General features: G+C 37.6%; 1 protein-coding gene across 1 annotated transcript in view; it reads left to right on the top strand.

Annotated features, from left to right (window-relative positions):
• Positions 1–8,251: 8,251 nt before the first annotated feature.
• LOC311280119 (von Willebrand factor A domain-containing protein 7-like) overlaps positions 8,252–14,910 on the top strand; it is a 30,375-nt gene continuing 23,716 nt past the window's right edge. The window contains exons 1-8 of the mRNA XM_084392038.1: positions 8,252–8,308; positions 8,649–8,834; positions 8,982–9,260; positions 10,868–10,961; positions 11,282–11,410; positions 12,977–13,163; positions 13,645–13,814; positions 14,179–14,291. Coding sequence (XP_084248164.1) covers positions 8,649–8,834; positions 8,982–9,260; positions 10,868–10,961; positions 11,282–11,410; positions 12,977–13,163; positions 13,645–13,814; positions 14,179–14,291 — 1,158 coding nt within the window. The 5' untranslated portion in view covers positions 8,252–8,308. The remainder of the gene's footprint in view (positions 8,309–8,648; positions 8,835–8,981; positions 9,261–10,867; positions 10,962–11,281; positions 11,411–12,976; positions 13,164–13,644; positions 13,815–14,178; positions 14,292–14,910) is intronic.

Raw genomic sequence — 14,910 nt, forward strand, 5'->3', positions numbered from 1 at the left:
AGGAGTTTCTTATAAAGTTGTTATTAAAACCTTTATCAAATAAAGAGAGACCATTTACAAAGAGTTGAGGATTTTGTAAAGATGTATTATTGATATCTACATCTGAAAATTTGTTTAATATTAGTATGCCATTAGGAATAGCCTTAATTACTTTGTTAAATTCTTTTTCATTTACAAATAAACCATATTTTGAAATAAAATTAGGGTAGGTGTAAAATTGCCCATTTTTGTCAATTAGTTGGCTAACAATTAAAATGTTGTGTTGGACCCAATTCTCCATGTACAAAGATTTTTTATTATGAATGATATTACTATTGTTCCATATAAAACACCTACTGGGAGAAAAATTGTGTTTGTACAAAAGGGACCAGAAAAGTAATGTTTGTCGGAAGAGAACTAGTGCAGTTGAGTAAAGTTGGCAGTAAATTCACAGATTCGATTGTTGTATAACCATCAGGACAGCAGTGATGTGTGAACTGAATTTAGCAACAATACAGTGAATTACAGTAAAGATATGTTTCATAAAAATCATAAAAATTATACATTTACAATTGTATAAAATTTAAAATATATATTTTCCCAAAATAAGTGTTGTAGTATAACCTTCAGGACAGCAGTGATGTGTGAACTAAATTAGGCAACAATACAGTGAATTACAGTGAAGTTATTGAATATTTTCATAAAAATTATACATTTACAGTACAATTGTATATACAATTTAAAATAGGCCTATATATTTTACCAAAATAAGTGTTGTTGTATAACCATCAGGACAGCAGTGATGTGAACTGAATTTGCCAACAATACAGTGAATTACAGTGAAATTATTGAATATTTTTCATAAATAATAATCATAAAGAATATATGCAAAACGATATTTATACAAAATAAGTGTTGTTATAAAAAGAGGTGTCATTTGTGCAGTAACAACGTTTAGCTCACGAGTTATTGACCCGGGAAGTTCGAATCTGTGAATTTACTGCACTAGTTCTCTGAATCCGCAGTAGGTGATGCAGGGAGTCTTGTGATTGGTTTTCAAGCCAGCCAATCAGAATTTAGCAGTCTCATCTCTGATTGGCTGGAATTATGGCATATTGTAACGCTGGGTTGTGTTGAGCAAGCGAGCCGTCTGCGCTTAGAGAGCGCTCACGGCTGGTATGAAAGGAGCAAGAAAGTGAAACTTTGCACACGCGAAAGAGAACGTCCGCGCACATCCAAATACTTATTTTAAATGCAAAATTGATTTTCGTTCGCTCGCAATATTTTCTTATCTGCGAGACGAACATTTCTCCGCAAAACTCAGTTAACGCGCGTGCGAAATGCCCTTTTCCACGCTCAAAATGTGATCTTGCGCGCGCAGAATTGTGACCGAAATCTCACCCCATATTGAAACGGGCGTCATTCTTCATCAAGCAAGGATACGTCAGAATTGCGTTTAATTCACTTCAGCTAAATAATATACGTAATTATTCAAACACAGCCTACAACTTCCTTATCTGATGTGAATTTTTTTTGAACATCTTCTGGTCAGGTATGACAAATATTTAACTTTATGCCAAAAGGACTTGATGAGTAACGTTAATTGATTTCAGCACTCATTGAACAGCCAGCAACGCCTACTTGTTGCACGTTAATGTTTTTTTTTTACTTTTTTTTTACTTTTATAAAAAAAAAATAAAAAAAAAATGTTTGTAGCTGCTCGCACACCTGTTTATTTTTTCCTTTGATTTGTCGTCTCGTTCGTTTCTTTGCCAGATTTTCGCATGTTTGCTCATGCTAGTTAACGTTAGTCCACTGACTCCACTCTCTGTATAATATGTTTGTTTGTTTGTTTTTCTTCTCACAAATGTATGACTTTTGGAAGTGCAATTTGATTACCATATGCAGTTTTAATCAAGTTGAATTAGCTAACCTTCTATGTCATTTTTACTCTTCAAAGTGTACACTTGCAGGTGTTGATTATAATGAATTTACTGTTAGGCCCATAAATAATAATAAGGATAAACAATATTTAAAAAGTATATAATTTTATAACATATGACTAATTAAAAATGAACCACAAAACATAACATGCTAAATGGGGGATATCTATAGACCTATCTAGCATAAAAAAATTCATTGCCAGAACATCGTCTCTACAGCCCTGTCACGTCTTACAATTCTACGTTGTTACAATGTTGCGAGCACGTAGACAGTGACGTTGCCACAGAATAAATGCAACGTGCCACAGACGTTGCCACAACGTAAATGTGTTTGCTGGGAAGGTGCAGGTGCAGTTCTGCATGTAGCAGGGGAAGAGGCTATTTAAAGTCTGTAACACATTTCACTTCACAGAAGAGGAGAAAGACAAAATACAAGTACTGAAAAACAAGTTTAAAGACTTCTGTAAACCTTATAAAAACTTACCGTACATTCGATGTGTTCTTCATGCCCTCGCGGAGAATTGTAGGCTATGTGGCATAAAATATCAATTAAGAGGCAGACTGCTGAGAGAGGCAGACCTCTCACTTGAAAAAGCCATCGACATCTGTAGGGCCAGTTAGATTACATCAAGTCAGATGAAAGCGCTGAACAACGAGATGGAGATACACGGTGAAGCCAAGGAAACGAGATGGTAAATCGAATCAGAGTGTGCTGACAAAAAAAAGAATTCAGCAAATGTGGCTACAAGCATGGATATAGAAATTGTCCTGCCTTTGGGAAAACATGTAAGAACTGTCAAAAGAGAAATCACTTCACTAAAATGTGCACTTCCAAGAGCCATATGAGTCAGAGTAAAAGAATGCACAGTTGAACAGAGCGAGAATATGTTCAGTGGAACAGTACAGCAAGAGCAGGTCAAATATATCTATTACATTTCAAAATGAAAAAGATTGGACTGAAACTTACCCAGACCACAAGATGGAGCCATTAGGCAAGAAATCGCTCACCTGTGAGGACATGGGACAAACTAACAAGATTGTATTTGAAATCATACAGAGAGATGCACCAGCAATTATTGGACATGCTGCCTGCCAAAAGTTAGGCATGGTAAAAAGGCTGTATCAAGTTGAGAAAAATAATGACATTCTCAAAGAGTTTGATGATCTGTTTGTAAGACTAGGCTGCTTACCCAGTGAACACCACATACAAATAAACACAGACATCAGTTGTGCATGCATAGAGGAGGATTCCAGTAGCTCTCAGAGATAGAGTAATCGAATATCTACAAAGAATGGAACAGATGGGAGTTATTGTAAAGCAAACTGAGCCTACTGTGTGGGTCAACAGCATGGTCACTGTGGTCCCACCAAAAAAAGTACATATGCATGGACCCCAGAGATCTAAATAAAGTGATACAATGAGAGCATTATCCAATGTTAACTGTAGAAGAGGTGGTCTCAAGAATGCCAAACGCAAAGTACTTCTCAGTACTTGATGCAAATCAAGGCTTCTGGCAAACCAATCTGGATCAAGAGAGTTTAAAATTATGTACGATGAACACACCCATTGGACGATATCGTTTTCTTTGCTTACCCTTCGGGATCTCTTCAGCATCAGAGGTTTTTCAAAGGTCCATTATAGCCCAAATGATAGAAGGCCTGGAAGGTGTTGTGAACATCATTGATGACTTATTGGTGTGGAGTTACACAGTTGAAGAGAAGGGAAAGGGAAAATAATCTAAAATTAAACAGAAACAAATGCAAAATCAGAATGACGGAAATCAAATACAGCAGGCACATCCTCAGTGCTCAGGGACTAAAGCCAGATGAAGAAAAGATTAAAGCAGTAATTCAGCTACCAACACTAGAGGGCAAACAGGAGCTGCAAAGATTTCTTGGGATGGATTAATATTTGGCTAAATATATCCCCAACTTGTCTGACATCAGTCCACCTTTGAGAAGATTGCTGGAGAAAGAGACATCATGGCACTGGGAAGCTCAGAAGAGAAGTTTTGAAAAACTCAAACAGATGATTACTCACAGTCCAGTCCTGAAGTTCTATGATGTCAGCAAACCCCTAACACTGTCGGTGGACGCAAGCTCAAAGGGGATTGGAGAGGTGATCTTACAAGAAGGAAGGCCAGTGGCCTATGGGTCTACAGCCCCGAGTGACTGTCAGAGCAGATACACACAAATAGAGAAAGAGCTGCTCGCCGTTGTATATGGATGTGAGAAATTCCACCGGTACGTGTGTGGGAAAGAAATCACAACTGAAAGTGACCACAAACCGTTAGAAAGCATCTTCAGAAAGCCGTTACATCAAGCTCTGATGAGACTTCAGAGAATGCTTCTACGTCTGCAGAGGTACAATCTCAATGTAACATACAAACCTGGGAAATAACTATAGCTGATGCTCTGAGCCGTGTGTAACAGGTACAGAAAGTGTACTGTTAAATGTATGTATAGTTTATTAGAATTCTCACAAAATTGTTCGTTTACATGAACCTGATATGACTGCCTAAGTGAAATGAGTACCTTTCCCTTTAATTGATGTGATTTCATGAGTCAATACAATTTCCTGTTCTGTCCCCTCCTCTTCCTCTTTGCATTGGTGACGCACTGAAGAGGTGAGGTAATTTTGGGCTCCTGTTAATCTAAATTAATCTTTATTTTAATCATTGCTTTTATGTCTATATTTTCACTCTATGTATATAATATTATTTTACCTATCTGTGTGGTTATTTTTGTCATTTCACCCCGATTGAGATATATTTTTGCATCTGAGCCTAAATGTGAAACGAGAGCACATGTGACAACTGTACATCACATTTGTTTTATAGAGTTAAAGAGGGCGAATCTCACTAAGAGGCTGATTACATTTGTTTGTACATCAGGAATAAAAGATCGGTGAAACTGCGAATGCTGTCTTGTTCTTCTCATATCAACCAAAACACAACACAGACAACAGACCAGTTACACGTGCTTAAAGGGATACTCCACTTTTTTTGGAAATAGGCTCATTTTACACCTCCCCCAGAGTTAAACAGTTGAGTTTTACCGTTTTCGAATCCATTCAGCCGAACTCCGGGTCTGGCGGTACCACTTTTAGCATAGCTTAGCATAGATCATTGAATCGGACAAGACCATTAGCATCTCTCTCAAAAAAAATGACCAAAGAGTTTAGATATTTTTCCTATTTAAAACTTGACTCTTCTTTAGTTACATCGTGTATTAAGACCGACGGAAAATGAAAAGTTGCGATTTTCTAGGCTGATATGGCTAGGAACTATACTCTCATTCCTGCGTAATAATCAAGAAACTTTGCTGCCGTACCATGAGTCCAGCAGGCATAATGATATGATGCAGCGCCTGAAAATAGTCCCCAGCTCGGTAACTTCCAATGTGACCGGGACTAAGTTTGTCTAACCTATTAGACCTATTTTCAGGCGCTGCGTCATAAAAAAAAGTGGAGTATCCCTTTAACTGACAGAGCTGAAAGAGGATGGGAGAAGAACTAGAGGTGAATTGGGTGACATCGCAACTTCCCATTTCTGAGAAAAAGCTGGAAGTTTTCATGAGAGCCACAGTAGAGGATGCAGAGATGCAAGCATTAAAGAGCGCTGTCAGTGATGGCTTGTCGAAAGAGAGATCGGCACTAGGAGGGGCTGGATCCTCCTAATGTTGTATAAGGTAAATCTGCAGGACCGGGCAGTTCTAGAAATGTGATCTGTGAAATTCATCTGATCACCAATCACAACTCCAAGGTTCCTGGCTCTCCTGGATGGAGTTATGGTTGATGAACCTAGCTGAATGGAGAAGTTGTGATGGAGTGTTGGGTTGGCCGGGACCACAACAATGTTGTACAATGAGGACGTTGTCATGTCACCGGAAATAGTCATCAGTGTCCCAATGTGTAGCGAGTCACTACAAGACTACTACCTTTACCGTCCTTACCAGTGCAGTGCATGAATTTGTGAACACGATATACTGATTCACGAGCTCGGGAGCTGACTGAGACGCACCCCTAGTTTCTTAGTGTGTACCAGTTTGTTCCCTTAGTTACTGATTACATTCACATGTGGTTCATTTAGTTTTGTCTTGCATTAATGCTGCATGTTTGGTTAGTGTTTATTCCTGTTCCGGTATTCTCCTGAGTGTCAGTTAATTAAAGAATAGGCCTATATATTTTGAATTCTCTGTACATTTACATTTACATTTAGTCATTTAGCAGACGCTTTTATCCAAAGCGACTTACAAATCAGGACTAAGTTAAGCGAGTCATCATGAAGAGGCAAAAAAAAAACAAAAAAAACAACAACAACGCAGGAAGTGTTCAGAATACGAAGTTCAGGCATTATTCAGAGTAGCATAAGCATGATAAGTGGGGTTTTAAGGGAAAGGTTTTTATTTTATTTTATTTTTTTAGTTTAGGTGCTCATGGAAGAGATGGGTTTTCAGCTGTTTTTTGAATGTTGTCAGGGATTCTGCATTCCGGATGAGGGTGGGGAGAGTGTTCCACCAGCATGGAACTGTGAATGAGAATGATCTGGAAAGTGATTTTGTGGCTTTCTGTGATGGAACCACGAGACGTCGCTCGTTGATTGATCGTAGGCGTCTGGTAGGGATGTAGGCTCGTAGGAGTGAGTGAAAGTAGGAGGGAGCTGAGCGTGTGATAGATCTGTAAGCAAGCGACAATGCCTTGAACTTGATGCGAGCAGCGAGAGGTAGCCAGTGCAGAGAGATTAACAGAGGAGTGACGTGGGCCCTCTTGGCCTCGTTGAAGACCAGACGAGCTGCAGCATTCTGGATCATCTGAAGAGGTTTGGTTGCACATGCTGGAAGTCCGGCCAGAAGAGCATTGCAGTAGTCAAGCCTAGAAATGACCAGGGCCTGGACGAGGAGCCGTGTTGCGTGCTCAGTTAGGAAAGGCCTGATCTTCCTGATGTTGTGCAGCGCAAACCTGCATGATCGAGCTGTCTTTGAAATGTGATCTGTGAAGGTCAGCTGGTCATCAAACGTTACTCCCAGATTTCTGACCGACCTTGATGGGGTGATTGATGATGAATCAAGCTGGATGGTGAAGTCGTGCTGTAGAGACGGATTGGCAGGGAGGACGAGCAGCTCAGTCTTTGCCAGGTTGAGCTGCAGGTGATGTTCCTTCATCCATGTGGAGATGTCTGCCAGACAGCTGGTCTGTAGTGACCAGCAAAACATGACAGTCATATTTACTGACATATTATGATGGAATAATAACTGACTTGTTGAAAACTGAGATACTTGTGGGGATCAAGAACCATGTGATTCATCTTTTCAAAGAGAAATGATTCAGGATTGCTAATTGGACATTATAAACTGCACCTTATGATTTTGTTTTTAAAGTTCCTCAGTCTATATTCAGTTATGTAAGTAACTCAGATATGAAAGGATATTAGTGTGTAAACTATAGGTTGCTCTTATACTGACACCTAAAAAAAGTAACTGATGCCACTTTAGGAATTAGCTCGTGATGATTCATTTGGTTATTTTACAAGTTAGTTTATATGTAAAACTTTTTTTAATGAGGGAATTTTTTCTTGGTAAACATTTAAATGAAGTAAGTAAATAATACAAGAATACTGTTCAGGGGTTGCCAGCGTCCGTCCTGGAGAGACACAGTCGTGCAGAGATTTGCTCCAACCCTGATTAAACTCATCTGACTGTAGCTTTCTAGTAACCCTTACGACCTTGATTAGCTTGTTCAAGTGTGTTTGTTTAGGGTTGGAGCAAAACTCTGCATGACTGTGGTTCACCAGGACCAACGTTGGCCTAGTTAGTCACAATAATTGATTACATAATTAATGCATAAAGAACATTCATTGAACCTGTAATGCCATATGGCCAATCATTTTGAAGAACTTCTTGAAGTTTCTGGGACCTCAACGTGCAAGAACATTTTGGTTCTATTGTGGAATGTGAATATTTTTTCTGAAGATTATGATACACTGGAAAACTCTTTGCTGGAAAAGTACTAAAGCAAATTAAAATTAAGCAAAGGTGGTTTTATGGATCGGAGCCTCACTCAACAGTAAGCATCAGGTTAGTTTTATGACTGCTGTAGATGTTTCAAAACAATTTTGGATGTTATTTCACATTTAATGAAGGCTACTGTATATGATTTGTACTTTTTGTGTGTGTGATGTGATACAATATTTTAAAGGCAGCCATGTCTTAATAATATAATTCCTTCATCATGGTTAATCATTTGCTGAGCCTGATTGCATGACAACTTCTGTACACTGTGAGATAAGACATAATGTATATGTATGTCATCAGAGCCTAACAATGATTCATAATCAAGGAGACAGACAGGAGGAACAGAAACAGATTGAAGGTACCTTGAATAGAAGGTAATAAGGTGTACATTTCTATTCTATTCTATTCTATTCTTTTCTATTCTATTCTATTCTATTCTATTCTATTCATTTTCTATTATATATGATGGATACTTTGCAATATCACAATATATATTAATTTCACTCACTTCTCTCTAGTGATTTTAATTCCTTCGTTTCATTTAATTTGTCTACTGGTTTAGTCAGTTTATTTTTTACACATGAATACGTTTTTTTTTACATATTTTTTTTTTGACACATAGTATAGTTTTTTTTTTCTTTTCTTTTTTTTTCTTTTTCTTTTTTGCACAGGCAAGCATTATTAAATTGCTGAATTTTATTCTTCTTAACTCAGATGATCATGAAGTCATCAGTGCCTGTCCTGGCCCTGATCACACTAGTGTCCAGGGTGCAGGCTTTTGTGTCAGTCGGGGGTAGCGGAAACACCCATGTGACCATTACTAGTTCTGCTGTGATGGCAAAAATCCACGAGGTGTGTGAAGCAGTGGCTGAATCAGAAGGAAGAGTATTCAATCCAACGGTGAGTTTGTGTACAAATAGGGGCATAAAAAGCTGTAAACATGAATATTGTGCAATTCTTCTGAAGACAAATAATGACTTTGTTTTGAGAAATGTCATGTTCTACTCAAAATGTAGATAACTAATTAAATTTTCCACTTTAACACAGGGCTCATCACCTGAAGAGCTGCTGCGTGCGTGTCTGGGCACGGCCACAGGTGAGGTTTCGGGTGCCAAGTTCCGTACGGCACTGAATCAGATCTACATGCAGAATGGATTTGTGGACCGTGATTTCATGAGCAGTGCACCACACCACTTCAATAATGAGGCCTTCGCTGAGGGGCGCAACCTCATCATTCAGGGAACTGCAGCCATAAAAGCAAATGTCCGCACTGACAACCTTCAATCTGCCAGAGAAACACTAGGGCGAGTGTGTCACACACTACAGGTGGGTGAGAGGGAGATACAGTCAGTGACTATGACAAGCATATTGCTGCAAAATTGCTCAAGAATATGGTTTTACTCATTAAACTATTTTAACACATAAATATAGTTATTATAAGAAATTATTTTGCTTATGGATGTCACATGTTTCTCTAAAAGATGTTTTTTAGCAAAAAATTAATAAAAAATTGGCTTTCAATATTAATTTTATGTAAGACATTCAGTTAAGAATATTTGTCATATTTACACATTTACTGTGCTTCTTTTAAAAATACAGTATGAACTAAGAATAAAATATTTGTTTGTGTGTGTGTATATATATATATATATATATATATATATATATATATATATATATATATATATATATATATATTTCGATATGACAATGTTAATGTATGTGGTCTTGGCGGAATAGATCTGCTACATTGCTGCTGCTTCTGCTGTTGATTATGCTGTTATCGTAGATTATTATTGCTGCTGCTGCAGAGCAAGTACAGGAACTTGCTACTGCCAAAACATACGCTGATATGCTGCTGTGAGTATGTGAGACATACTGCTGCTGCAACTAAACCATATATATAAATTACCCATAGCAGATCTATACAGGTGGAGCTGAGGAAGGTGAAGAGTTTTAGAGGGACTCTGAAAACGCGCTGCAAACTGCTATAGTGAACTCTAACCAGCCATTTAAATGTTGTGATCAGCAAGCTCATTGGCTGCAGATGCGACATGTACCAATCAGTTTGTGCCAAGTATTGCCAAAAGTATTGGGACACCCCTCCAAATCATTGAATTCAGGTGTTCCAATCACTTCCATGGCCACTGTTGTATAAAATCAAGCACCTAGGCATGCAGACTCTACAAACATTTGTGAAAGAATGGGTCGCTCTCAGGAGCTCAGTGAATTTGAGCGTGGCACTGTGATAGGTTGCCACCTGTGCAATAAATCCATTCGTGAAATTTTCTCACTACTAAATACTAAAAACTCAGCCACGAAGTGGTAGGCCACGTAAAATCACACAGTCGGGGCGTGCTGAGGCGCACAGTGTGCAGAAGTCACCAACCTTCTGCAGAGTAAATAGCTACAGACCTCTAAACTTCATGTGCCCTTCAGATTAGCTCAAGAACAGTGCGTAGAGAGCTTCATGGAATGGATTTCCATGGCCAAGCAGCTGCATCCAAGCCTTACATCACCAAGTGCAATTCAAAGTGTCTGATGCAGTGGTGTAAAGCACTGTGCCACTGGACTCTAGAACAGTGGAGATGTGTTCTCTGGAGTGACGAATCATATTTCTCTGTCTGGCAATCCGATGGATGAGTCTGCGTTTGGCGGTTGCCAAAACCCTACGGATTAAGAATGGGATGTCATTAAAGTTCATGTGCATGTAAAGACAGACGTCCCAAAACTTTTGGCAATATAATGTAGTTAAGCTGTGAATATCATCAGTTTGTGTTAAGGACCCATGTGCCATCCAACATTTCATGACAGAACTAGGCATATATATATATATATATATATATATATATATCTAAAACATAAGCCTTAATATCATTAATATTATATTATGTTACTCCTTAATTTTAATTCTTTTTTTTTTCTTTTTTTAGGATTTTTACAGCCACAGTAACTGGGTCGAATTAGGGAACAAAAGTCCATATGTCAACCTCATCAGACCAGATCTCAAAATTGAGAACATTGCAGGTAGATAAAGCCAGCGGGTAAGATTTACGAGAGATATGTGGAAAATAAAAATGTGGAGATAACACCATCTTTTAGTGTTGCCTTGTCCAATGTTCATTTGTAATAGCTCTTAATAATAAATGTTTAAAATGAAAAAAGGAGATAAGTGAACAGGTGTCTTGGTGCATAACTGATAAGAGGTTACACCGGTAAGTATAATCATATTGTATGAAATTAATCTATGCTGACTGTTCCTTAAACAGCAAATAAGTTAATTAAGTGCGTGTTTGTGATTTATGTGTGTTGTATACTGCTGTAGATATGTATTTGTTCATGTGCAGACTTTGCAATGCCAACATGCAGTGACTGTGCCAGTGGTACCTGTCCAAACCAGCTGCTGCCTGCTATTCTGAATGGGAAGTACCTCACTTCAGGATACATTGGCTTGTTCTCCTCTGACAAACCTCCAGGTGTGTAAACATTTATTATGTTTATACCAGAAACATGCATGGGCATATATACTGTACAAAATATAAGGTGAACTCAAAATGTATTATTAACTACTTCCACTACTTTTTTAAAGCTAACTGATTAACTTGTGTTTGTGTCTTATCAGCTTCCTATAAGGAGTTGTTTTAAGTTTTTATGTGCAAACAACTGAAAACGTTGTTGTAACTAGGATGTTGATGGTACGGTTGTAGCTCAACTAATTTTTTTAACACATCTTGCACTTTTTTTTTTATCTCTTTCTAATCAGTAAAACAAAGTCAATTGTTATATTGTGTTCATAAGGTTCATAATGGTTTCAAATAAACAAGGTCCAAATTTACCAAAGGGAACTAACTGTGACAACACAAAATGAATTAAAGGGGAGGTATAATGCCATTTTCACAAGATGGAAAATAAATCTCTGATGTCCCCAGAGTGTGTATGTGAAGTTTTAACTCAAAATACCCCACAGATATTTTTATATAGCATGTTAAAATTTTAACTTTTTGAGGGTGAGCAAAAACACACCGTTTTTGTGTCTGTCCCTTTAAATGCAAATGAGCTGCTGCTCCCAGAACAGAGGGCGGAGCTACAAGAGCTTTTGTCCTTTTACCTCACACATACATACACTGAAAATTTCTAAAACCTTTAGCCTTTTATGTTCAAACCCGAGTCAGACAAAGATGGAGAGACTCAAGAAGAAGTGACAACTGATCTTCTAGTCACTGATTAGCATATTGAATTTATTGAAAGGATAGCCCCTTGAGATGAAACATCTCATTTTCAAGGGGGTCCTAGAAACACAGAATAATATAACACAAAACACAACTACCTTACAAATATACAAAACAAAAGAAATGCTCACCTGTCCCCCACACCCACAAACCACAGTTGAAATACAAAAACTCAACATCATACATCAGTAACATCAACATAAGACCAGTTAATAACTGAAAATCCTTGAATTCTCAAAAAAAAAAGAAATAAGAAAAAAAGAAGAAAAATCAAAAACATGAACAGGTTATTTTAAGATAAGAAAATAAAGATAGACTAAAGCGATTAAGGGAGGTAGTAGAGAAACAGATTATTCCAGTCAAAAGGGGCTTTTTTTAATATTCTGTTATGATTTTTAATTAAGTTTTGTTTTAAATATAGACATTAAAACAAAACTTCAACAAAAGCATCAAAAGCAGAGCTAACACGTCTAGTAGTTCAAAACCTAACTTTTTTTTAAACTTTTTACCAAATTACCAAAATAAGACATCAGTTGTATTTCCCCACTTAAGAAACATTTTAAAAGTTATTAGAAGTGGAAGAAGTGTGTGGATTTGGAGAGAAAATATTCTTAAGTGTTACAATTTCATTATTTGTATTTTATGCGTATGTGAAAGGTAAATGTACAAAAGCACAGCAAAGCAAACCTTTTGAGGTGCAAGTTAAAGGAGAAAACTTATTGCAAAGAGAATATAATGGCACACTCTCTTAAGCATATTTCATTTTTAGTTATATTCTATTGTTTATTATTTTAGTTATATTCTCTTTGAAAGGTAAATGTAGCCATGGTGGGGAGACTGATCTCAGCAGTAGCAAAAATCCTCGAGGTGGGATCAGTAAAGATGAACGCCGTTCCCATAATGCTGATCTACACAATAATGCTGTGAACCTGGCATCTGAAGCCACCCTGGAGCTGCTGGAGGACATACGTGGAGCTGTAGGAAACAAGAACTACCTTCAGTATGGGGATAAATTCCTTATATACCTTTAGACACATTCAAAAGTTTTGGGTCAGTATTTTTTTTTTTTTTTTTCAAAGGAATAATACTTTTACTCAACAAGGACACATTAAACTGACTATTAAATTGTCACTTAGAATGATGATTTCTGAAGAATCATGTGACACTGAAGACTGGACTTATGGCTGCTTTAAAAGCTTTGCAATTACAGGAATAAATTACATTTTAAAATATATTCAAACAGAAAACAGTTATTTCAAACGTTAATAATATTTCAAAATAGTGCTGTTTTACTGTGTTTTTGATCAAATAAATTTAGCCTTGGTGAGAATAAGTTTGGATAAGACTGACCCCGAACTTTTATATGGTAGTGTATGTAGCATTCCTAATTTCTAAGTCTAAATAATGTATATAATTATAAATGTAATATGAATGCAAATGTAAAAACCATTAACCAGAATAATAATCTTTTCCTCCATCAGGCTGATGGGTATTGCACGATCTGCAGTGCTGGCTTTTGTGATTGACACCACAGGCAGTATGGCGAAGGATATTGCAGAAGCCAAAAGAGTCGCCTTCAAAATCATTGACAGTAAGAAAGGAACTCAAGATGAACCATCTGAATATATTCTGGTGCCGTTTAATGATCCAGGTGAGTGCAAAAGGGGTTTCCATTAAGCACTGGAATACATATCACATAGAAATATTTGGTAAAAATAAACCTTCTTAATTACACTAAACTGTTTTTATTGATACTTTTCATTATTGAATGGAATTTAAAATAGGTGTATTTAATAGCATCATTTGTTCATCATCTTGGGTTGTTTTCTTGTACTCTGTGAAGAAAACATTCAATTCTGCCATAGAATTTGGTACTTTTTGGAACAGACTTCGTGTTGGGAATGCGCCTATATGGTGGCTTATAATGTTGCCTCTGTACAATTATGTACTTTTTTACAATTATTATGGAAAAAGTGGTTTATTTTTTTACAGATACAATTTGTATGAATTTGCAGTTTTTGGACCACTAATAAGAACCACAGACCCAAATGTAATGAAGATAGAGATCGCCATGCTCGAAGCTAAAGGAGGAGGAGACCTCCCAGAAATGTGCCTATCAGGACTTCAGGTACTGTGTTGTGTGGCCTTTCAGCTAGAGATGCACCGATGTATCAGCCAACAATCGTTATCGGATGGCCGATAAAAGCTTATTATTAGTAAAAATTATTTTCGCTATCAGCCATCCGATTGTTTAAAAACAGCCGATGATTAGTGCCGATTGTATCCTGTCAATCAAAAGGGTGCGGTAAAACCAGATGGCAGTAGTGCAAACAGATCATAAAAGGGATGAGTACTGTCCTTAATGATAGTAGAAGCTCTGCTGCAACAGCAAAGCCTGTAAATGTCCTCAAGGGGGTGCAGTGGAAGTCCGATGATCTTTTGTGAGGTTTTTATGACCCTCTGAAGTGCAGCTCTTTCAGCCGTTGAACAGTTTCCATACCAGACTGTAATGCAATATGTTAATATGCTTTCTACCTTGCAATGGTAGAAAGACTTCAGCAGTCTGGCAGAGAGGTGGGCCTTCCTCAAAGTTCTGAGGAAGTAAAGTCTCTGTTGGGCTTTTTTAACCAGGGCAGCAGTGTCAACGGTCCACTTGAGATACTCACTGACATGGAGGCCCAGGAATTTAAAGCTGAGCACTCTCTCTACCTCCTCACCCCTAATTTCCAGTGGCTGAAGCTCCTCCC

This window comes from Rutilus rutilus (assembly GCF_951802725.1).
Source record: "Rutilus rutilus genome assembly, chromosome: 2".
Lineage (NCBI taxonomy): Eukaryota > Metazoa > Chordata > Actinopteri > Cypriniformes > Leuciscidae > Rutilus > Rutilus rutilus.